Raw genomic sequence first — 26,687 nt, 5'->3', positions numbered from 1 at the left:
GTCAGGCCCATTCTAGAAATACTGTAGTTCCTGGTACTTCCTTCTCAGTTACTGTTTAATTGATGTATGGAACATGCATGACCAAGGTAATTCATAAAAGAAAGCATTTAATTGGTGGATGGCTTACAGTTTCAGAATTAGTTCATGATCATCATGGTGGGGAGCATAGTAACAAGCAGACGTAGCACTGAAACAGTAGCTGAGAGCTCACATCTGATTCAGAAGTTGTAAGGAGAAATAGAGAGCAAGACTGGACCTTAGGTGGCCTTTTGAAACCTCAAACTCATTCCCAGTAACATACCTTCTCTAATAAAGCCACACCTTCTAATTCTTTCTAAACAGTTTCACTAACTGGAAACCAAGTACTCAAATAGATGAGTCCATGGGGACCATGCTCATTCCAACTCTCATAGATACATACATGCTGACACACATACAGATACACATACACTCACATATAAACATATGTACTATACAGGTTGGTTTTGCATGTCAACTTGATACAAGCTAGAATCATCAGAGAGAAAGGAGCCTCAGTTAAAGAAATGCTTCTATGAGATCCAGATATACTGCATTTTCTCAATTATTGATCAGTGGGGATAGGCTCAGCCCATTGTAGGTTGTGCCATGCCAGAGTTTTTGTTCCTAGGTTCTATAAGAAGGCAGGGATAGCAAGCCAGTGTATATTCAACACTTCTCCATGGCTTCTGCATCAGATGCTGACTTTAGGTTCCTGCTCTGTTTGAGTTCCTGTCTTTACTTCTTTTGATAATAAATAGCAATGTGGAAGGATAACCTGAATAAGCACTTTCCTTCCCATCTTACTTTTTAGTCATGGTGTTTCATCACAGCAACAGAAGCCCCAACTAACACTCACAGACAGACACACATATACACAAAAACAAACACATACGTACACAGAGGCATAACACATATTCACACATACATTCATACCCATAAATAAAAAGATACACATATACAACACACACACACACACACATATATAGATATATATAGATATATAATAAACAACAACAAAAAGTCATTATAATACAGGGCTGGAGAGGTAATTTAGGAAAATCACTGTACTTCCAGAGGGTTCACTTCATCCTTGTGTCCAGAGGGTTCAGTTCCTAACACTTACATAGAAGTTCACAACTTTGTCTAACTCCAGTTCTAGGGAATTTGAGACTCCTTTCTGGCTTCTACAAACACTGCATACACATTGTGGTGCCCATAAATGCATGCAGGTACAATAATCATGTGCATAAGAAGGAAATAAACACATTTTTATATAAAAGAACATATAGAAAAGAAATATGAGCTTATCTCCAGGCTCTATGTAAAAGATAAGTTTCACATTTAAATAAGAATAAAATTACCAATTAACCTAAGTATTTATACTCAAATATTACAAAATCTAAAAAAGAAAATACTATAATCAAAGAATTTCTGGACCCAATGATTTCAAACAAGGTATAGTATCACACTGTAGCAATTTAATTGTTTCATATCACCACTATCTAGGTTAAATGTAGGCACATTAAACTTAATTAAAATATAGGTTTAACAGAATAGATTTTACTAGCATAAACCAATAATATGGTGTTTGTATGAGACTTAAAAGAGATCTGCAGACACAAATAGTTTGAAGGGTGAAAAGATGAAGAGAGACATTCTGTTTAAGATATAACCAAAAAAAAAAAAAGAAATTATTCCACCAAAAAAATTAGGCCTTAAATCAAAAATTGTTACAAGCCTAAAATTTTCATGCAGCGACCTTTAAGGCTTGAATTTTATGAGTTATCACTCTTGTTAGGGTGGGCCTTTTAGTGATGTGGTTTTTACTTTTTAATTACCTTTACTCCTGTAAGTCTTCTATCCTCCTGTTAGAGACCCCTGTAAGTCTCATGGGCTCACTAAGCTGCACTCTGGAGCAGGTGTTACTTTGGTGGGGACCATGAGGGGATAATGAGATCTCCTTCTGGAGTAAATGGGGTGTGTTTTATTTGCTCAGGGAATATCTCTAAGCAATTTATATTTCTAGTTTTATGTTTTAGCTATTTGATATTCAAGAAAACCTCTGTCAGACATTAGCCTGTCAGGGTTGGACAGACTGGTTCAGTCAGCATGGTGGATCTGAATTTGGATTCTCAGCACATATGTAAAAAGTTAGACATGACAGTGGGTACCTATAATCTCAGTGCTGAAGGAAAAAAAGGAGGAGGAGGAGGAGGAGGAGGAGGAGGAGGAGGAGGAGGAGGAGGAGGAGAAAGTAAGAGTAAGGGGGCTGAATTGCTGGTTAGCTAGTCTTCAAGAATGGGTGACCTCCAGGTTTGGTGAGAGACCCTTCCAAAACATAATATGGAGATTAGTTGAGAAAGACACCCAACACTGACCTCTAGGCTCCAGACACATTTGTATATAAACAACATGTTTACATACAGACACATATATACAAGCAAGCACTAGCTAGCAGGCTAATCACAGCTCAAGCCTTTATAATAATGAAATAAGAGCATTTTGCAACTGAATTCACAATGATGATCTCAAAGTCTACTATATTGGCCAGTTTTGCCTTTTCGAAAAATCAGTATTCTTTCTCATTTAACTTCATATTAAATAGTTTCCCAGTTCTTCCAAAGCATTTTTACTTTAGTGGAAAGGAAATAATTTGAACCTCCTAGTTTTGACTATTGTTTTCATGCATCATGCTAAGTCCCTAATATATAAAGAATGAAACATAATTTCTCCCCTTTCATGTTTTTCATGTACTGGGTAATGGAGACACAGCTATGTTTGTTTTCTGTAGAAATTATAACACAAGTATCATGGAGGATAATGCATAACCCACTTTGGCACTGATGGCGACCATGGAAAGTTCATGACATCCTTATCTGAAGTGAGTCTGAGCCATGAGAGTCATGAACCTGAGCTACTCAGGAAATGGATCCCTAAATTGGGAATGAAACTTTTGGCAGATGCTGTCTTAGTAATTCTTGTAGTGCTGTAAACAGACACCATGACCAACCCAATTCCTATAAAAGAAAGCATTTAGTTGGGACATTGCTTAAAATTTTAGCGGTTTAGGCCATGATTACCATGGCACTGGAGAAGTAGCTGAGAAGTTAACATCTTGATCCACTGGTAGCACGCAGAGAAGACTGGATCTGGTTTTTGAAACCTCAAAGCCTACTTCCAGTGACACAAATCCTCCAACAAGGTACCAAACCTTCTCAAAAGAGTTGCACTCCCTGGTGGTAAAGCATTCAAGTATTTGAGCCTGTGGGGTGCATTCTTATCCAAACCACTACAGCTGGGAGTGTCAGGCAGAAGCCAGAAAAGGCTGAGACAGAAGGAGCTGTTGGTATCTTACACACTTGTCTCTCCTGAGCACATTATTTCTGCTTTCTAATTCCCCTCCTAGCTGTACCTACAAAGACACAGAGTATGGATTTAGTAAGCAATTAGTCAAAAGGACCCTAAAACACCTTGAAATTATTAGCTTTCTATTTTCCTTTTCTTCTTTTTTTCTCTTTTCTCTTTTTTCTTCATTTCTTTTTTAATCATTAAGAAGGATGTAGAGGGGGTTGGGGATTTGGCTCAGTGGTAGAGCGCTTACCTAGGAAGCGCAAGGTCCTGGGTTCGGTCCCCAGCCCCGGAAAAAAAAAAAAAAAAGAAGGATGTAGAGTCGCAGGCTTATTTATAATAGCCAGAAGCTGGAAAGAACCCAGATGCCCTTCAACAGAGGAATGGATACAGAAAATGTGGTACCTCTACACAATGGAATAATACTCAGCTATCAAAAACAATGACTTTATGAAATTCATAGGCAAATGGTTGGAACTGGAAAATATCATCCTGAGTGAGCTAACCCAATCACAGAAAGACACACATGGTATGCACTCATTGATAAGTGGCTATTAGCCCAAATGCTTGAATTACCCTTGATGCCTAGAACAAATGAAACTCAAGACGGATGATCAAAATGTGAATGCTTCACTCCTTCTTTAAAAGGGGAACAAGGATACCCTTGGCAGGGAATAGAGAGGCAAAGATTAAAACAGAGACTGAAGGAACACCCATTCAGAGCCTGCCCCACATGTGGCCCATACATATACAGCCACCCAATTAAACAAGATGGATGAAGCAAAGAAGTGCAGACCGACAGGAACCGGATGTAGATCGCTCCTGAGAGACACAGCCAGAATACAGCAAATACAGAGGCGAATGCCAGCAACAAACCACTGAACTGAGAATAGGATCCCCGTTGAAGGAATCAGAGAAAAAACTGGAAGAGCTTGAAGGGGCTCGAGACCCCATATGTACAACAATACCAAGCAACCAGAGCTTCCAGGGACTAATCCACTACCTAAAGACTATACATGAACTGAGCCTGGACTCTGACCTCATAGGTAGCAATGAATATCCTAGTAAGAGCACCAGTGGAAGGGGAAGCCCTGGATCCTGCTAAGACTGAACCCCCAGTGAACTAGACTGCTGGGGGGAGGGCGGCAATGGGGGAAGGGTTGGGAGGGGAACACCCATAAGGAAGGGGAGGGGGGAGGGGGATGTTTGCCTGGAAACCAGAAAAGGGAATAACACTCGAAATGTATATAAGAAATACTCAAGTTAATAAAAAAAAAGAAACAGGAAACTGAGAAATAAAAAAAAAAGGATGTAGAGACATTTATCTACCATACATGCAATGTAGTAATCTGGCACCCAAAGATAGGCCATCCATAATTTAAACAAGTCTAAAAACAATAATAGGTTGCCACAGTATTCTCTGTTTATCATATATCATTGAACACCAAAAGTAAAATATTCATTGCATTAAGTGCTTTAAGATACTGGGCAGATAGCCCATAACTTCTCTTGGGATTCTGTCCCAGTAAACCCAGTAGAAGTTGAAAAGATCATAAATTTAAAATACCATGCACTTAACTAACTATACATTGTAACTTATCCTAACTAATCTCAAACACACTTGTCTAGTTGGGCAAAGTCATCTACCAGAAAGCCCATTTGATTATGAGACTTTGAATGCCCCACATGATTTGGTGAATACAGTGAACATAGAATGCTGATTATTTTCCCCTACAATAATGGAAGACATGGCTGTCTCAGCTGCTGCCCACCCGGAACCAATGTCTTGTGACATATCAGTTACCCATGGGAATATTCAAGTTCAAAGCGGAGAGTTCTGCTCAACATGAATGCTTTCATACCATTGTAAAATTTAAAAGGACCAAGTTGAATCAGGACCCAAGCAGTAGCTTAGGAATCACATGTGATCCTCAAGGTTGGCTGTTGAAACCTCAAAGCCCACTTCTCGTGAAACACCTCGTCCAACAAGGCCATACCTCCTAATCCTTCCTAAGCAGTCTACCAACTAGACTAGGAACAAGCCAAGCATTCAAAAATTATGGCTCCTTGAAGATCATTCTCATTCAAACCACCACACTGGGAAAGGGTCAGAAGGAAAGATATCTCTAAACCTTTTTCTAAGAATTACAGAATCAAAATTATCACTTTCGTACAATTTCTAAAGCATCCTATAATCATGATAACCACTGTGTTTTGAAATGTTTGGCCAGTCGCAATTGAAATGTAGTAAATTAAAATTTAAAAGGGGTCCCCTTGAAGGTTATGAGAAACCAGGAGGTTAAGGAATTGTGGGAAAGGAACACATAGAATCTTACTAAGTGCATCTGGATTAATGTTCTATGTTCAAATGTGCACTTCAAGTCATAGCCATTGATTCTCAAATGTACATATATATCAATGTTTTTGAAAAACGGTGCTTCTAGTGCCTCTATTCCATGAATGGTGCTAATGGGCAGCTAGGTCAGACAACTGAAGCTCATTGAGGAGAAGGATCCAGCACCTACCGTAATCTTAGTACACAACAGCCTATGCTGTGTGAATAAGAACAGTGTATCAGTCATGAAGATATGTCTGGGCTGCCCCTAAAGTCTGTAAGTAGAGGGATATGCTATGTCCTCCCCAGCACTGAAAATAAGAGGCTAAACAAGACCTTTATGTGATATTACTTTTATTTTCCTGTTAAGGACAAAAGTTACTTAGGGTAGGACATTGTATATCATTTTCTTCATATACTCTCAGTCTTAGAATCCTGTTTGTAATATAAAAAGTATTAGGACATGTGTGCTAAATAAATGATTTGTAATGAGAGCTTGCTTTCCAGCTTCCAAATCTGGAATTCAACTCCCACTGACATATATTTCCTGATTCTGAGGAAAGAAGAAAGGGGTGTTAGAGTGAAGACAAAAGACAAACATGCATCTCGAAGAGGATGCTGGATCAGAAATGCATGTGCATTGTCATTGTGTGGTCAGACAATGGTGCTCACAGATGAGGACATGTCTGCCAAAAGCTAGACTCAATCCATCATCAGTGCTTGTCATTTTCCACTGATGTTCTTTGTCATGAAGGACAGTCTGTCTGCCAGTTTTTTTTAAGCCACTTTCAAGGTCACTGTCACTACTGAGATCAGGGAGTTGGTCTACATCCTGATATTCCTGGCTTCTCAAAATTAATTAAGTTCCCTAGCCCCACCTCTCCCAGAGTGCCAGCTCTGGCTGCACTCCGGATTCTCATCCCTAAGCCCTAGTGATGTTCTGTGAGGACAGCTCTCCTGTCTCTGTGCTTGAGTCACACTCCCTGACCTTAGCCCCATAAACTGCCACACTGTCTCAGACAATGCATTCCTGAAGTCTGTCCTGCTGCAACTGAAATATTTGTATCGTCACCTAAGGAATATTCCAGAAGGAAAAATTTGGATTAATCTGTGGCCTAGGTCCAAAATACAAATTCAATTAGTATCAAAAATAAAAGGGATCCCACTTAAAACACTGAGTGTTTATGTGAATTTCATGTCCACCTCCTGTTAGTTTCATTAAATTACTTTAAAATGCCCTTCCTGAGCCCAAATATGGTCTGTTCCATAAATAAATAAATAAATAAATAAATAAACCAGTTAACTAGTTACAAACCTTCATTACATCACCCCAGATAATGCAAGCGAAGTTACTGTTTACACAAAGAACAAAGGAATGGGGAATACAGTTAAAAGACCCTCTCTAAATCCAGTCTAGAATGGGAGCTCCTCTGCAGCTTTGCCTAGAGAGATAGCAGCAGCTAAGTATGGAGTTCACCCCACTAGCTGTCAGATGCACTGTTTCACTGTTTAATAGACTGGCTTGATGGGTATAGAAAGAGGTGAGAAAGTGGGCTCAGAGCTGAGGCTTTGTGACTTTCAATCTTTTCTTTCTCTATACCACCTCTCCCTGCAACACATTTAAAATGATGTAGAAGTACTTTAGTCTACAATATCTACAACAAATATCTACAAATATTTACAAGGTAAAAAGCCATTACAGACAGGTACAACAGATATATAGATAATCCCGTCACAAAATGCCAGATATGCAGTATACTAGATATGTAGTGCTAGATATGTATGCATGCTAAAGACATAAACATGTTTGAAGTGATAGGCTGAGCACTTTTAGAAGCTAGAGTAGAATATTCAAGTAGAGAAGCCTTGCTTGGCTAGCTAGTAGGACATTTCCTGTGACTTGCATACCAACTTTATTTTAAACAGCTGTGCAACTGTGAGAGAGTTTCATGGTGAACCCAGTTTTAAGTGAAGAGAGTATGAATATAAAGCAAAGAGAAGATGGCTGACTAGTCTAAACCTTCCGAAAATGTTGCTACCAAAAAACTCACCAACAAGGGCTTGAATCACCCCACTGAGTTCAACCTGAGACAGTGACCAGGCCCATAACAGATCTTTCATAGAGACACCTCAAGGCATGTTTGTAGGCTTTCAGTCTGCATCTCCAAGTGAAATCCTCTAAAGTCCATTTCTGTCTTTTGCACCCCAGAATGATAGAGTGGGACGTTAGACTGGATAATGACCTTTAGTCTGGATTCCCCCATTCCAGGGTAACAGATAACTTAACTTGGGATGGGAACATGAAGTTGGACAAGTGCTAGCTCTGAGCTTGGCCTTGCCCGTGCACCCTGAGCCACACCAGGGCACAGTACGCCCAGCAACACTTTGCTCTGACGTCCTTCTCCAGAGCTCTGACGATCGCCCCCGCCTTCCGCCCTTATAAAGAGACTTTTTTCCAATACCCGAATTGATTGATCGCCTCGCCCCACGGAGACCTCAGCGAGCTCCTTGTCGGCACCCTCCACTCACCTCGCGCCTCCCTCCCTCGCTGTCCCACACAGCTCCGTACTGGGGGGGACACCCGGACCCCTAAATCAGCTCCGGGTGACGCCAAGGTAAGAGCCCAGCGAGAACAAGAGCTGGGGCCGCGCCCACGGGGCTGGCCGGGAAGGATCGACTCTGCCTGCTGGGGATACACCCTCCGCTCAATTAAGAAGCACTTGTGGCGCTAGGGATGCTAAAGGTTGTAGGAGTGTGGGTTCAGGAGATCTGGAGCGCGGGGACAAAGGGGAGCAGGGCGCCGCGGAGTTTGGTAGTAAGGGGAATTTGGTGGCGTTGAGCTCACAAAGGGGGCGCCCACCAGGTCCCGGGCGCTCCAGAACATCCCGGAGGTGAGTGCTTGCACCCAGAGCCCGATCACCCACTTGGAAAGCTCAGACCCCCACAAAAACTTATGCGTGTGAACTGGGGTGAAGAAAATAGCTCTGATTTGTTCGGAATAAAGAACAAAAATTCCGTAAGATCAAGCTTTATTTTAGAAGTTGACATAAGTCCTCTTCTTATCGTTTGAGTTTTTGTATCCGTGACTGTAGTTTATACATTACCTTATTTTGAAATCCTTTTCTGTAGAGACCAGGATGAGGCACTGGGTGGGGATGGGAGTAGGGGTGGGGGTGAGGTTGGGGGTGGGGTGGACATGACATGAACTAAGGACAAAGGAAGATTGAGAGGGATAGAGAGGGTCTTTCTTTTAAACAACAGAAAATACTTAGTTGTCACAGTAAATTGATTTTTAAAGAATTTTCTTAGTCGGTTTTTTTTAAAGAGGTATTTTTGCCAGATATTTTTATATTGGGTTACTTTTGGACCTGTTTCCTGAAGTCCAAAACGATAAGTAAAGAATGAAGAATGAACAGAGAGAGAGAGAGAGAGAGAGAGAGAGAGAGAGAGAGAGAGAGAGAGAGAGAGAGAGAGGAGAGAGAGACAGAGAGAGACTTTCTTGGAGTATTCCTTTGGAATACACTTAAATTAAATGATTATAGATACTGGCTTAGTTTCAAAAGGCAAATACAGGCGTAATCATTTGCGAACAATCTGTTGACAGAGGAACTGGGTTGTAATACAAAACTTTAACTTGAAGGAAATTATGAAATACCAAAAAAAAAAAAAACCTGTAATTGTATTTATGCTCACTCCTTTTTTGTTTCTTCGAATGCAAACCATTAACTTGTTAAGCAGAAACAGAGCAGTGAACTGGACACTTGTTGGGCATGATTTGTACTATGGGATTTCAATGCAAGCTTTTTCAAAAAAGAAAAAAAAAAGATGTCTGGATCCAGCTGCTTATTTTTGGCAGCCTGTGTAAGCATAGTGCTTGGCTGCTTAGTAATGCACTGCTGTATTTTCTACAGAAGATTTGATGAAGTAGCCCTCTGTGGAAGGATCTTCACGGTACCCTAAATAAAAAATGCCTTTCCATGTAGAAGGACTAGTAGCGATTATCCTGTTCTACCTTCTTATATTTCTGGTTGGAATATGGGCTGCATGGAAAACCAAAAACAGCGGTAATGCAGAAGAACGCAGCGAAGCCATCATAGTTGGGGGCCGAGACATTGGTTTGTTGGTTGGTGGTTTTACCATGACAGGTAGGTTTCCCTGTATTCCCTTCCCAGGGCTGGCTTGTATTCCGAGGAAGAAATCAACATTACTGTCTGTCCTTTAGAGCTCTTTCACTTCACAACTTATATTTTGAAGTAACTCCATATTTAATTTAAAACAAAAAGAACATGGTTTAATTTCAGCAATTCTAGACAAAAACAATTTTATAATAATATTGAACATAATATTAGGGAAGCAGTATGTTCTCTTTTAACCAGCTAGTGGGTGGGAATGGTAGAAACAAAGGAGTTGAGGAATCTGTGAATCTATGAGAGAGCGTGATGGCATGTCAATGTGTCCATTAGTGCAAGCATGGGGTTGTGACTGAGCTTTCTTAGATAACAAGTGAATACTACCTAGTTGTGGTTTTTAGCCTAAATAAATCATTTTGGAGGCAATAGAATGCAATCTAATTATTCCTCCTAGAAGCCAATTACCTTCTCATTTAATACCTATTGTCCTTAAAGAAAGCAATCTACAACAATAAAAATAAGGTTTTCAGGGTCCTTGGTGTAAAAAAGAAAAAGTCAAGGTGTGTCCTTAAAGGAATTCACAGAGGATCCTGTGCATCTCTCTTCCTTTATAATCTTCTTTGTGTTAGGAGGGGCCCTTTGGTCTTAGAATAATTTCTATAGTTTTTCATATTTGTCTTGCTCTCCAAAAATAATTCTGAAAACAATATAAAATTCATTCTTATAAATGATTGGTAATGCTTTGAGTAACGACATATTAGATCTGAACCTTACTAAGTATTTTTAACACTGGTAACATGATACATGCCAGCTAGAACTCTTGATGTCCCATTAGAAAAATGTCTTACTAGAAATTAAATCCAAATGAAATATCAATTTCTGTGCAGACCTGCTATTTAAAGACAATTGACGTTGTGTGTTAGCTCAGGATCTTATTCTCCTATGAAGATGGTCTTTCTGTTCTGAACATTTTTGCCATCTGAAATCTGCACTATTCGACATGGACTGTAGATTTTTTTTAATTTACCAAGTATTCAAATTGTAAACTCAGGTATACATTTACTCTCCATAGATGGATTCATATGATCTTTACAGAAGGCTCTGTGAAAGGGTTGCACAGTTAAGGGAATCTCCAGACTGGTTCAGTAAACACAGATCAGCATCAGGTCTTTTGATGACCACATTCATGATTCCTCCATGTTGTGCTGTGTACAGCTTTCTTAAGGGTGTACTATGTCTCCTTTAAAAGGTACTTTGTACACACAAATAATAATAAATGAACTGTTGAATGTCCAGCAATGTTCATTGCTGATTATTTTAATATTCTACTATTCTTAATAATGTATTTTATATAGTCATACAATGTTGCAGAGCTTATTCTATCATTACATGTAGATTTTTAAAAAATATAATACAACATTAAAGTATATTAAAAATAGTCAAAGGAGGGCATTATAAAGTACTATCATAGTCTAGTTGACTTTTTAACTACTCTTTCTCAAAGCTCAAAATACTGCTGGTAAATATTGCCATTTATTTAAAATCTGAACGATCTTACTTAAACGTCACAAGATTCAGCTGTTTGCATGCATGTCATAAAGAATAGAGAGTGAAAATGTAGGTTATTTTAAAATATATAATTGAAAAGAATTTGTGTTCTTGCTCACAATTTCACACACATAATACATACATATATGTATAATATATATATATATATATATATATATATATATATATATATATACAAATATATATACAAATCTGGCCCAGAAAAGACTTCAACAATAACAAATGGAAAAACTGTTTTTTTTGTATTTATTTATTTATTTATTTATTTATTTATTTATTTTTATTTACTTGAGTATTTCTTATTTACATTTCGAATGATATTCCCTTTCCCGGTTTCCCGGTTTCCCGGCCAACATCCCCCTAACCCCTCCCCTCCCCTTCTATATGGGTGTTCTCCTCTCCATTCTCCCCCTATTGCCGCCCTCCCCCCAACAATCTATTTCACTGGGGGTTCAGTCTTAGCAGTACCCAGGGCTTCCCCTTCCACTGGTGCTCTTACTAGGATATTCATTGCTACCTATGAGGTCAGAGTCCAGGGTCAGTCCATGTATAGTCTTTAGGTAGTGGATTAGTCCCTGGAAGCTCTGGTTGCTTGGCATTGTTGTTCATGTGGGGTCTCGAGCCCCTTCAAGCTCTTCCAGTTCTTTCTCTGATTCCTTCAACGGGGGTCCTGTTCTCAGTTCAGTGGTTTGCTGCTGGCATTAGCCTCTGTATTTGCTGTATTCTGGCTGTGTCTCTCAGGAGCGATCTACATCCCGCTCCTGTCTGCCTGCACTTCTTTGCTTCATCCATCTTGTCTAATTGGGTGGCTGTATATGTATGGGCCACATGTGGGGCAGGCTTTGAATGGGTGTTCCTTCTGCCTCTGTTCTAAACTTTGCCTTCCTATTCCCTCCCAAGGATATTTTTGTTCCCCTTTTAAAGAAGGAGTGAAGCATTCGCGTTTTGATCATCCGTCTTGAGTTTCATGTGTTCTAGGCATCTAGGGTAATTCAAGCATTTGGGCTAATAGCCACTTATCAATGAGTGCATACCATGTGTGTTTTTCCGTGATTGGGTTCCCTCACTCAGGATGATATTTTCCAGTTCCCTCAATTTGCCTATGAATTTCATAGTCATTGTTTTTGATAGCTGAGTAATATTCCATTGTGTAGAGGTACCACATTCTCTGTATCCATTCCTCTGTTGAAGGGAATCTGGGTTCTTTCCAGCTTCTGGCTATTATAAATAAGGCTGCTATGACATAGTGTAGCATGTGTCTTTTTTATATGTTGGGGCATCTTTTGGGTATATGCCCAAGAGAGGTATAGCTGGGTCCTCAGGTAGTTCAATGTCCAATTTTCTGAGGGACCTCCAGACTGATTTCCAGAATGGTTGTACCAGTCTGCAATCCCACCAACAATGGAGGAGTGTTGCTCTTTCTCCACATCCTCACCAGCATCTCCTGTTGCCGGAGTTTTTGATCTTAGCCATTCTGACTGGTGTGAGTTGGATTCTCAGGGTTCTTTTGATTTGCATTTCCCTTATGTCTAAAGATGTTGAACATTTCTTTAGGTGTTTCCCAGCCATTCAGCATTCCTCAGCTGTGAATTCTTTGTTTAGCTCTGAACCCCATTTTTTAATAGGGTTATTTGTCTCCCTGCGGCCTAACTTCTTGAGTTCTTTGTATATTTTGGATATAAGCCCCCTATCTGTTGTAGGATTGGTAAAGATCTTTTCCCAATCTGTTGGTTGCTGGAAAAACTGTTTTTAATCATGGTAATTGACAAAGTTTTTCACTTCTGCATTAGAATAAATGGAATCACTGAGTAAATATAATGACTGAAAAAGCTGCACAGTGAAATGTAGTTACTAATAAGCTCTGTGCTCTTTAAGATCTTAGAGCCATTTTTATTCTGAACCAAGGTATTGCTAGCATTGCATCAGTTTCAGCCATCTTAGTTCAAAGATGAAGATTCAGGATCTGAATCTTGTAAGAATAGATTTCTTCTGTTCCTTGTTACATATTTAGTGTTCTGGATAGGGACAGGGAATTCTAAAAGTTCAACAGGAATGAGAATGAGAAAAGCAATGGATGGTTTGAAACCTTCTGTGAAGATGGGAGTCTTTGCTGTACAGTTCCTGTCCATGACAGGATTGAAGACATAAATTTCACATTAAGTTTTCCTAAAATTCCTAATCATTAAGTCTTCTCAAGTTAACATATTTTCTTTTGTTTTTAATATTGTAATACAATTACATCATTTCTCTCTTTCTGTCTCCTGCTCTAAACTGTTCCGTATACCCCTCCTTACTCTTTTTCAAATTGCCTCTCTTTCTTTAATTGTTGTTACACACACACACTATATATATATATATATATATATATATATATATATATACACATATATATATAGTTGTTATACACACAATATACATATGTATATTTTTTAAACTTGTATTAACCCCCAACATACTTTTCTTTGCCTGTTGGACAAAAAAGGAACTGAATTTTGGCATAAAAATGATCAATCATATCTTAATGGTGTAGACAAGTTTTCTATACATAGGCATGTATTCTTTTATGTTGCGGTCCTAATTGGATTATTCATCCTCCTATATGATAAAAGTATTAAGAGCCTAGGACTCATATCATGCCCTGTGTATTGAACACAGAAATCACACTGAATCTTTCTGTTATTCTCTTAGAAGTACATATGAAATCTAAAAACTCTCCTAAATTATTTTTTTCTACTAAGAATAAAATATTTTGGATCTGTGAGGCTTTAGTGGAAGGTATTGGTGCTGAATAAAATTCATTATATGAAATTCTCAAAGAATTAATAACATTTTATATTAAAGAAAAGAAGAATCGGATCTATTATCTAGTGAGAGAAATTAGTAGGTTGTAAGTCAGTCTTGGCCCAAGTTTCCCCAGCCAGAGCCTGCTTTGTTTGGTTCTATAAATGCTTTTATGTAATAGTTGCACGACACAACATTCATATATCTGAAAAACATATCTAACAGAATATTTTAAAGAGTACTAACTACATTGCAGAACTTAATATAGCCACGTGACGCCAGTGGCTACTATGTTGGACAGTTAGACTTAGAGCACAGCAGGTGAATAGTGTTACAACCTTACTCTTTATTTTATTTCAGCCACCTGGGTTGGAGGAGGTTACATCAACGGGACAGCTGAAGCAGTTTATGGGCCAGGTTGTGGTCTAGCTTGGGCTCAGGCACCCATTGGATATTCTCTGAGTCTGATTTTAGGTAAGTAGGTATTAAGATCTCAGTGACTCACTCAGTACTCAGCATAAAGCATAAATAGTAAGTAAAACTATTGTAGAGAAAATTTCTAAGTAGCAATTACCAGAAATTGTTATGTAGCATAACACCAATGCTTGGATTATTAATCTCCTGGTTATAAACTATATAAAAATTCTTTGATCATGTAGCCACTAGAACAGTGAATTTCTTAAACAGCTATGATGTATTTCTTTCAAAAATAGTATGGAGATATCATTAAAGCCTAATCAGTTGTCCCTTGTTCCTTGTGGTAAGTCAAACTGCTAAAAGTTTGAATATTATATAAGAGAATTTCTCAGTTTGCTACACAAAATGCTTTTATTGGGCTTTGTGCTCAATCAGTGTTGGATTGTGTAACACAAATGTATCAAAGTATTTTAATAACACTGACCTGGTCCATGTCTTTCAATTCATGGGCCTCATTTATGTCATCGAGTTGCCCAATGGGCATATGTAGTGTTAGATGAACTAAGAAATTTACATTAGGTTGCTAAATATTTCTTGGTAATACTATATTCATAGGACATGTAAGACATGTTCCTCCGTGTATATATTGATATCATAAAAATCTATTTTCCTGGAGTGGGGGAGATAGTGTAGTAAAAAAGTATCTTTCATGATGTTTTTATTCCCACAAGCCCTTGTTTGATTTGTTTTAGGTGGCCTGTTTTTTGCAAAACCTATGCGTTCTAAGGGATATGTGACTATGTTAGACCCGTTTCAACAGATCTATGGAAAGCGCATGGGTGGGCTGCTGTTCATCCCTGCACTGATGGGAGAGATGTTCTGGGCTGCAGCGATTTTCTCTGCATTAGGTAAGGACTGAAGACAGTTCTACTGGGTCTTCACTTCCTAAGCATACAGTTTGGCCTCTTTTTAAAAAAAATCCTTAAAACCATGCCCAAATCCATATTTACCTTATAAAATCTCAACAATAATTCTATACTTACTAAAATATCACTATAGTGGTGAAAGAAATCTAATCTCAGATTCATTTGTTTTGAGCCTGAATCACATCATTGAAGCGTGGTCATGAGTTATAAAGATCATGAGCTGTTTTTGAAGGTTATGTATGAATTAGCATAAAATGCAATTAAGCATAACTAAGAGGTACAGTTTGATCAGAAGATTAAAAACTTGTCCATTAGCCAAAGGTTTACAAAAATCCCTAGTCTTAAAGAAATTTAATTAATGTATTTTTACCTTTAAAGTTGTACTTCCAGTAACTATTCTGAAACTATTCCAGTAACTATTTTGAAAGCACATGTTACCTCTTCCTGTTTTCCCTTCTGATGACTGCCATGCTAAAATTGATAAACATATGGAAAACTAAACTTCTCAAAGATTTTTCAAAGCAGTAATATTGTTGCATGAGATGTGCTCTATTAAAAGCAAAATAAAACAAAGCAAACATCTCAACAGTAAGTAAGTGTTGCAGAAAAATGGGACCACACAGCCTATGGATACAATAGGCAGTCATTCAAGCAATGCCAACTAACTAGACAAGCAAAGCTAAGTTCTTTCTGAAAGAATACTACTTTGACAACCTGTGGAATTAAAACTAGCAATGACAGAACACAGGGAGAATTCTCTCAGAAGCTTAAGCGTTTTCTGGCCAACATCTGAGAGGTTCTCAGGCCCTAGCTTCTCTGCATCCCAGTCTACTACTCTTGGAGATGCATATTTAGAGGTTAAAACAACAAGGCCAGTTGAAATGTAAACAACCTTAGGCTCCCATCTCCAGTACCTGGAGAGGCAAATGCTGGGGACGCTGTGCACTGCCTCACTTGGCTTGCTGCCTCCATTCTGCCAGCCTCAGTTCAGTTCTAGAACCATACTAAACTCTTCAGATCTCCTGGATACTCAGTTACCCCCACCCTTACCTCTGTCTACCTCTCCCTTCTATCTGTCTCAGCCAGGCCTTCCTCTCTGGGATCAATGCTGATTCTCCCTGTTGGCAGTTTTGCCCTCCTATGGTAATGAACTTTTTCTAAGTTCAGGGGGCATTACTCTCTTTTGTTTTCAAACTAAAATTTTCAGCAGGGTTCAGCAGGCATGGCAGAGAGCCTTTGCTTTCTTTTCTCAATTCGCCTCCTGAATTCGTTCTCCAGAGCTGGGAGTCTTCCTCTGACACCTTACACATCCAGTTGCCTATACTTTGGACTCACCTCCTGTATTTTCAGCAGGACTATGAAAACTCTTTAGCCTCAATATACTACCTTTAGACCAAAGGCAAACACGCCTCAGTCTACTGTGTGTGGAGTTGCTTGCTGGGCAGCTGCAAAGTTGAACCAGCACAGCCCTCTTCAATGGACTGGGTGGCCACAACTATGCATTCTCCTACACAGGACTTCGCATCTCTTTTCCAAATGAAAGGGCAAGCCTTGATTGAGTCTACAGCCAGGCGTTAAGTGGTTAGAGCAAAGGTACTTTTCTTGGTTTATGGCCATGGACAGAAATGAGTGATGGTGGGGAAAAAAAAGACAATTGGTTTATAAAATATGCCAATACGTTTGAGAAATGACACTCCCCTCTGCTGGACAACATCCCTCACCTAATGATATAATGGATCCCCCAACCTTGTGCTCATTAGCTAAGAAACAAGGAGACTTTGTTTGCCAAAAGTTTGACAGTAGAAATTTTAGGTTTAAGAACAGATTACCTGCCATGGTATGACAAAAAGGAGCAAGCTAAATAACGGCTAAATACAAAAGGCTCTCTCTGGCTGAATAAAGACTGAATAATAGTCCTAAAGGCGAATAGAGTTAATGAGCTGATGTTTCTATGGCATTTTAAAAATGCAAAACATAGTAGCTAAACTCTGAATTTTAATATAATTGCTTCTGTAGATATTTGTGTATGTCTTTATATGTATTTCAGAGTTTCTGAAAACATGTCAATAGTCTCTCTTTATACACATACATATATAGTAACAGATATATACACACAGTCTCTTCACACATACTATGCGTGTTTGCATATGTGTGTTTGCATATGTATATTCCCTTGATAGAATCTATGTTCTAACAGCACATGTGTATAAAATTATTGTCTCTGCTAGATATATTTCAAAAGTACTGTTTCTAGGAAATAATCCTGGAACATTTAAGAACAGACAAATATAAACTCTATCTGTGATCATCTCCCTCTCACTAGGAAGGAGCATGGGCAATGAAAACAGAGCTGAATCTTTTCTCCATAATTGGTATTTAAAGTAATATACAGAAGAGATCATTCTCACTGTGTATTCAAGATGGGAGCAGCCTCCCAGAATCCCTGGCGGATGACTACATTCCGGTTTCATCTGCATGACCACTTCTTTGTCTAGTCTTCTCTCACTTTCATTTACTGAAGAACCTCTTCCAGATATGAGTCAAGTATTTATCCGTCTCATGTCTTGTCTACTATGTTAAACAAGATTTGTTTCCTTATGTTCAGATCCAGCTGTCAGTGAGTGGGTAACACTGACATCCTGAAAGTTCTTCAGAACCTACGACTCTGCTATATCTTTTTTGCTTATTATGTCTTCTCACTAGACATTGCTTGCTGAATCACACTACACTGTAACATTTAGTACCATTCAATACCAGCCAGGTGCTGACAGGCAAGGTCTGATTATCATTTGACCTAGAAATAATCCAAAACTTTTGATAGCATCATAGGATGCTTGAATAAAATGTCTTACATTTCTAGCAGCTAAATTCAGTGACTTTTTTTCATAATATTATACCGGCAGATGCAGTTTTTTCCTCACTACAATTAATGTAATCATATGGAAAATATTTTGAGAAAAATTCAACCCAGATGTGATAAAGAGGCAGAAGACTTCACTAAGGCCACTGAGTTGCAACCAAATGATAGCATCTCTAAAGACTGAACATCTAGTGCTGTAGATGTTCCCTATGATTGAAATGCTTATAATTTACAGAGTTATAACTTGAAAACATTATGAAATCAGAAACTTCAGCAAAGATATGACAAAGATATTTCAACTAAATTCCAACATTAAAAACAAGCTTCAGACAAAAAAATCTTGTTAAATATCAGTACAGTAACTTCTGCATTTGTTAAAAGCAGTAACAGATACTTGGTGTCTTCTATTTGAACCAGAGGTACTTATTATATTTTTCTTTTTATTTAAGGAAATTTTCATCTTACCATAAGTTAAAGCTGAAAAGTATTTTGTATTAGTGTTTCAAAACAACCTAAACTGCTTTTTAAAATAATGGCTGTTCCTCCCTGGTAGGTGTTATACACTGTGAACATGACTGTTAAAGAGTTCCAAACTGCCAATTCATAAAATTCTCAGTCGAAAGACAGGCACCAACAAACAGAATAAACAGTGTCATAAGATAAAAAAGCAAACAAATTGAAGATGAAACCTACTAAAACTATGATTTTTCTCTTCCTTAATTTTAAATTTATTTATTTTATTATACTGTGTGTATGAATGTTTTACCTGTATGTATGTATATACACTATGAGCCTGGTACCAATGAAGGTCAAAAGAGGTGTCAGATCTCCTGGAACTGGAGTTACAGATGCTCATGAGATACCATTTGGGTACTGGGAACTGAGCCAGGGTCCTCTGCAAGAACAATAGATATTCTTAACCACTGATCTTTCTCTCCACACCCTAAAGTATGATTTCTTTTTTTCCCAATAGTATTTTTATTGATTATTTTGAAATTTCATATCAGGAACACCAAATACCCTTGCTCCCAAGGCCTCTCAGTTCCACTTCCAAACCTTGCAACTCCCTCCACAAAGGGAGGAGAAGAGGAAGAAGAAGGAAGGAGAAAGAGAAGGAGAAGGATAAGGAGAAAGAGGAGAAGGAGAAGGAGGAGGAGAAGGAGGAGGAGGAGGAGGAGGAGGAGGAGGAGGAGGAGGAGAAGAAGAAGAAGAAGAAGAAGAAGAAGAAGAAGAAGAAGAAGAAGAAGGAAAGAAAGAAAGAAAGAAAGAAAGAAAGAAAGAGAGAAAGAAAGAGAGAAAGAAAGAAAGAGAAACAAAGAAACAAAGACAAGATAAAATAAGTCCTATTTGTATTTACCAGATATATATAATCACTAGAGCATGGCCAAACTCCTGGCGACCAGACCCTTAAAGAAAACTGAGTCCTTCCCCCTCCATCACCTGGCCCCTGCCAGAACCCATCAATTCTGGAGAGCTATGCTCCTGTTGATTGTAAAGCTATCTGCAGACTCACAGAGAGGGACATAAAAGTCTACTTTGACAATGCCTACGCCCTACCCACAAAGAAACCTACAACCTAAAGAGAAAGCCACCAAAGAGAACTCTTAAGCTATGATTTTTAAAGCCTGTACTCTTTAGTCTGTTGGCATTCTGAGGAGAAGCCACACATATATCAACTATATGATTTTTAGAGATCTATCAAGTCTTTGAGAAAGAAAAACTTGAGAACTTCAGTAATTAATTTTATTATTTTCTTCTATAAATTCAACTCAGCTCTTTGGTATCTTGTAGAATTTGTTACAGTGGGCTAGCACAAGACAAAATAGAAATAAATATTCATTGTAAATTGTGGAAATGGCTGTTCATGCCTCTCAGAAAGACTTCTTATGGATGTAAGAAAGTCCACTATACATGTTTAATTAAGTTAGCATTTCATATACTAAAGGAATTACAAGTCCTGAGAATAAAATTTAATTTACCCATATTTCTAGTTGTTCACTTGTCATGTTTCACATATGTATAATATAGATGAACTAGCAAAAGACCAACTTATGATGTATACTGCTATATGTAGAAATATATATATGTGTATATATACATATATATAAAATGTTAAGACAAAATTTCCACACAATTCTTTTCCACTGTTGTCATGTACACATCCCACAAGCCCCTGGGACATATCTCCTGTCTGGCACTTTGGAAGCAGAATAATTTGTGTTTCTTGCCCACTGAGCTGCCTAATCATTTTCTTCCAGGGGCTACCATCAGCGTAATCATTGATGTGGATGTGAACATATCGGTCATTGTCTCCGCACTCATTGCCATTCTTTATACCCTCGTGGGAGGGCTCTACTCTGTGGCATATACTGATGTTGTACAGCTATTCTGCATTTTTATAGGATTGGTAAGTGGCATAACTCTCATATTTCTTCTCCTTCCTTCCTTCCTTCCTTCCTTCCTTCCTTCCTTCCTTCTTTTCTTCCCCCTTCCCTCTCTGTCTGCCTGCCTTATTTCCATCTAAAAGATAATATGTAACTCAGCAAAAATCAGTGGATATATAGTTTTATACAATAAAAATACACAGTATATTTAATACTGTTTGAAATACTATTTTTTCTATGAATTGGATAGATCAAAAGCCCTGGCTATATTTTTTGGTAGCTTTTGACAAAAAGGTATGCTCTAACTCTTGCAAATATTTGGGTTCTGCTTTCTATTATTATTATCATTATTACAATTATTATCATTATTATTGTGATTATTGTTATCTTTAATCTTTTTTTACAACTCAGTCATTATCCTCCCTCCCAGTCTACTCTCTGAATGTTCCTCAGCCCATTTCTCCTCCCCTGTCTCCAAGATGTCCCATACCCCTGCATCCCCTCACATACCCTGCCAGGCCTCTCCATTCCCTGGGGCCTCAAGTCTCTAAAGGATTAGGTGTGTCTTCTTTCATTGAGGCCAAACCATGCAGTCCTCTGTGTGTGTGTGTGTTTGTCTCTCTCTCTCTCTCTCTCTCTCTCTCTCTCTCTCTCTCTCTCTCTCTCTTTCTGTGTGTGTGTGTGTGTGTGTGTGTGTGTGTGTGTGTGTGTGTGTGTAGCCTCAGACTAACTAGTGTATGCTGCCTGCTTGGTGGCTCAGGGTCTGAGAGATCTCGGGGGTCCAGGTTTGTTGAGACTGCAGGTCTTCCTATGGGGTTGCCCTCTTCTTCAACTTCTTCCAGTCTTTCCCTAATTCAACTAAAGGGGACCTAAGTTTAGATCATTGATTGGATGTAAGTATCTGCTTCTGTCTCAGTAAGCTGCTGGTTGGGTCTTTTGGAGGGCAACCATGCTAGGCTCCTGTCTGTAAGTATATCATAGCATCAGTAATAGTATCAGGTCTTGGAGCCTTCCCTTGAAATGGGTCCCAATTTGGGCCAGTCACTTGACCTACTTTCCCTCAAGTCTCTTCTCCATTTTTGTCTCTGCTCCTGTCTTTTAGACAGGAACAATTTTGGGTCAGAGTTTTGATTGTAGGATGGCAAACTCATCCCTCCATGTGATACCCTGTCATTCTACTAGAAGTGAATTCTACAAGTTCCCTCTCCCCAATGTTGGGCATTTCATCTAAGGTCTCTCCCTTCGAATCTTGATATTCTCTCATCTCCCAGGTCCCTGGTACATTATAGAGCCCCCCTCCCGTGGTTGTATATTTCCATTCATTCTGTTGGCCCTTGAGGCTTCACTCCTGATTCCCCCGCAGTACCTTGATCATGTTCCCCTTTTTCCCTGCCTTCTACCCCTATTAGTTTGAATCTAATTTTCTTGTAATACTTTTGGTAGTCAGTAGCAACACTCATGAGCAAAGATAAGGTTTAGTGGCAAGCTAGGCAAAATACTACTCTGCTTCTGTTAGTTACTACAAGGTAACTGATAGGTCACAAAAGTATGTGATTACTAAATTCAAAGATTGAAGTATTAGTCTTCAGTCTGTGTGATCTAAAAATAAGGGGCTTAATTACATAAGAGATTAAAAAGATTTACTGTTTATGTTAGTCCTACGATAAATTAGATCCCACACATATACTATTCAGCAAAGAATACTGTCACTATGTAGTATTACTAATATTAGGATAACAGTGAAAGCATTTTGGGGCATGTTAAATATACACTAGTCTACTTGTGATTCTTTGCATCCTCAAATCTTAAAATATAAAAAGTAACAATTATACTTATAACAGTATGAAACACCTAATTCATATCCAAGAAGAATGAATGGAAATGTGCATTCTGTGTTGTGTTAGGGTTTTACTGCTATGAACAAATAACATGACCAAGGCAAGTCTTATAAAGGACAGCATTTAATTGGGGCTGGATTACAGGTTCAGAGGTTCAATCCAATATCATCAAGGCAGGAACATGTCTGCATCCAGTCAGGCATGTTACAGGAGGAGCTGAGAGTTCTACATCTTCAACTGAAGGCTGCTAGCCAAATACTAACTTCCAGGCAGCTAGGATGAGGGTTTCAAGTCCATGCCCTTAGTGACACACTTAATCCAACAAGGCCACACTTCTTAATAATACCAATCCCTGGGCCAAGCATATACAAACCATTACATGTGTCATGGACTGACATGAGTCCATGTGCACAGTCTCATTAAATATGAACATCATGTCAACTGTCCTTGTGCAGAGCTACAGACAAAGAATGTGCACTCATTTTCCAATCAGGATTAAAATATCCTCAATCATATTTTCTCTTATTTTTCTTAGTGTAAAAATTTTCCAGTGACTACTTTGTTTTTTATCCTACATGCATGGAGATGAATCTGATAACTTTTAATTGTACCTTTGTATTATCAATAATAATATCCCAGAGGAATCATTTGACTGCAATCTGACTTACACTGTAAATATTAATTCCCATATAGTAGCACAGCCTCCATTTCAATTCTTCTTCTATACACTTTTATAAGATGTCATTCACACATTTTAAAGTTAAATTACAGAATATTTAATTTGCTCAAGAATTCTCACTGTTTATTTTCAAATTGTCCATACTAAGTGAATGTATAAGACTCTAGATTTAACTCAGCACAATCTTAGCTATTCATAAAGAAAGCAGAAAACACAAAGGCTGTTCTCCTATAGTGTCAGAGATGAGGTCCATATAGGTGGTAGAAGCTTTCATAATTGATGCACTTGTTATCCTAACAAACCCAACTCCAGGTGACAAATCTATTAACCAACAATGTATATCCTGCCTCATTGCTTTACATGAGACTAGAATGTAAGACACATAGACTAATGACTCAAGTGTATAGGTGTAGTTATGGAGGGGAAACATGTAGGGATATATGTTGGAAAAATCTTTCCCATAAAATATTACTAAGTGAATTAAATTATAGGGGTAAACTATTTTTTATTCCTAGGTTAAATTAGATAATCTCTATGTTGCTGGGGTCCAGCCTTGACACGAGTCAGAGTCGTCAAGGACTATGAGTAGAGTAGGCAAATAACGAACCAACTGAGGAAATTGACAGGCTTATTGATTTCCGTGAGAGTGTTCTGAACTGACAAGTCAGAATGCCCACATAGACTTGACTCAGCCCATCTTTTATTGGAATTATACAATGAAATTGGGTTACAAAATTCATAGAGGCATAGAAAAAGGCTTCTCTATTTTCCCGTGTCAGCATTATTTTGTGATACAGAGTAGTACAAATTTAGAACAGAAAAAGGGAACCATACAATCTCACACAAAAATGTTTTACAGCAAGCACGATTTTTTAAAACATTTTGTTGGATTTTTTAAATTTATATTTCATATGTTATCGCCTTTCCTAGTTACCCATCTATATCCTCCAATCCCATCCCCCTTTCCCTATGAAAGTGTTCCCCCACCCATTAACCCATCCCTTCCCACCTCCCCACACTGACATTCCCCTGTACTGGGGGGTCCAGCCTTGGCAGTACCAAAACTTTCTCCTCCCATTGGTGCCCAATATGGCCATCCTCTACTAAATATGCAGCTGGAGCCATGTGGATCTCCCTGTGTACTCTTTGGATGGTGGTTTAGTCACTGGGAGCTCTGTTTGGTTGGTATTGTTCTTATGGAGTTGCAAACCCCTTAAGCAACTTCAATCCTTCAACTAACACCTCCAATGGGGACCTTGTTCTCAGTTCAGTGGTTGGCCACAAGCATTTGCCTCTGTATTTGTCAAGCAAGTACAATTTTTATATCTCCTGATCACCAGTCTCCAGTGAGGTCAGGAGCAGCAATATTGCGGTTACAAAGTATCTTTCAGACATGTGTGAGACAGTATGGTTACATAAAAGGGCAAATATGAAGTCATACTGGTCACCCTGCACTCTTCAGGACCACATCTGCCTGTCTACAGGAACATCCTCACTCAATCTGTGTGATAAATTCCTACGGGGCTACCAATATTATCCCTGAACCCAAGGAACCCATTGCTGAATTTCTGGGAAATATTTGTATGTTATTCTATCCTTAGTTTTGTAATAAAAATGTCCCATTTTTATTGTACAGAATTGAGACTAAGACTAGGAGAACAACTGCAGATTTACTCATCTCTACCCATGGCTCTAGGTTACTTCTATTTTCACCTTGAGTGAGTGACCATAACATACATTTCTCTTCAATTCATGAACAGCCTTCACTTTAAAATTATTGGTAACATCTAGTTTCCGGATACCCAGTGGGCTCCTACTATGTCTTGCCAGGTGACCAAATACTGGTTTAATCAAGGAAGGAGGAAAGAGAAGGATCAGTAAATAGATAAAAAGAATGGTAAGAACTAAGAACAGTTGCAGAAATAACATCACAAGATGCTTCCACCAAAGAAGCAAGCCTGGGGGTCTCTCAGTAATCATACAGGGCCCGAAAGAGGCCATAGCCTCGTGCTCTAAGACACAGTATTCCTAGCAGATTTTTCTTCCTTGTCATTATGGTCCCCAGCATCTCAAACTTTATGTGGGGTGTGTCCAACATTGTTTAGTATTAGGTTAAAAAATACTATATAATTATGGATTTCTTAATTAAAGCACAATAAAGTTGACTCTCTAAATATACTTTATTCTCATAGCTTTTATTCCCATACATGCATACCTAATCAACCTATACTTTAACCATACCTTCTCAGATTCTGTAATTCTATGGGTTTTGTAATCACCCTGAAAGATCCTAAGCTAAACACTGGATTTACTTTGTCTTCCCTTTCTTTTTTCCCTATTCTAACCCAGAGGCTGTTTGTTCTGCCATCTTGCTCTTAGGAGCATCTTTCTATCCAAAGCCCCTGCTCACCTAAGCTTTGTCAGGATGATCTATGATACTCCCATTTGTTTCTGTGTTTTGAAACTCATTGATAATAGGCAAGCATTAGGCTGAAATATGTTTATTACTCCAAAGAAACTTCTCTAGCTTCAGTTACCTACAGAACAAAATTAAAACCTTCTTGAGTTTGTCTTTGTCACTAATACTCAAAAGCCACCCAGTGCTAGCCAAACCTTGTTACCCAACACATGTAAACACACACACACACACACACACACACACACACACACACCATATGCAAATAATCCTTTAAGATATTTCTTAGGATATTTAATTCTAAAATGGTTCAGAGGCCAAGCACATTAGAAAGAAACTGAATTTGAAGTTTGAATTTTCCTGATCTTGCAAAATTTAGCTCAATCCTATCTTATATTTAGTAGTGGACGACAACTGTACTTCCCAGTCAACCACACAATCACATGGGGAACAACCTATACATTTCAGTGTACTTTGTTGCTGAGTAGTAATGGTTGGTAGGTCCTGTGAGTTAAAAGTATTTTCTACTTAAAATGATTTCACTCCAGGTAGTGTACCGTAATTTGAGTAATGTCTGTATGGTTCTACTTGTTCGTTCTTCCCTGACTCCTTTTAACTCTGCCTCTCTTTACCAGTCTTGGGGCACATCCTTCCATCACCTGTTTTCCTCCCATATTAATGGATATGTATTTTTGTTGAATTCACAGGAAACATAAAATGTATGCATGTGAATGTGTATATGTGTCTGTATGAGTATGTGGGCGTACATGATGCAATATGTTCTGGCCAAAATGTTCAGCTGACCACTACTATAGTTTATATGATCCAATATAATCAAACACATGACTATTTAATGAGTTTTTTCGGTTTTTCCTAAATCAGTCTTTAATGGCATAGAGGACATAATTTCAGACCTTTCTCTTTCTGAGAAAGAGCAGCTATCAATCAAACTGTGCCCACTCTGAGAAAGATGAACTAGTAAC

At 38.5% G+C, this 26,687-nt stretch overlaps 1 protein-coding gene across 1 annotated transcript in view; it reads left to right on the top strand.

Annotated features, from left to right (window-relative positions):
• Positions 1-8,152: 8,152 nt before the first annotated feature.
• The window catches only part of Slc5a7 (solute carrier family 5 member 7), a 30,817-nt gene continuing 12,282 nt past the window's right edge, over positions 8,153-26,687 (top strand). Inside the window, exons 1-5 of the mRNA NM_053521.2 lie at positions 8,153-8,319; positions 9,616-9,849; positions 14,545-14,658; positions 15,354-15,509; positions 20,646-20,794. Of these exons, the coding sequence (NP_445973.2) occupies positions 9,672-9,849; positions 14,545-14,658; positions 15,354-15,509; positions 20,646-20,794 (597 nt within the window). The 5' untranslated portion in view covers positions 8,153-8,319; positions 9,616-9,671. The remainder of the gene's footprint in view (positions 8,320-9,615; positions 9,850-14,544; positions 14,659-15,353; positions 15,510-20,645; positions 20,795-26,687) is intronic.

The sequence above is a fragment of the Rattus norvegicus genome, chromosome 9 (assembly GCF_036323735.1).
Source record: "Rattus norvegicus strain BN/NHsdMcwi chromosome 9, GRCr8, whole genome shotgun sequence".
In the NCBI taxonomy this organism is placed as follows: domain Eukaryota; kingdom Metazoa; phylum Chordata; class Mammalia; order Rodentia; family Muridae; genus Rattus; species Rattus norvegicus.
Note: the sequence above shows the minus strand (reverse complement) of the source record. Positions and strands in the feature narration are given on the sequence as shown.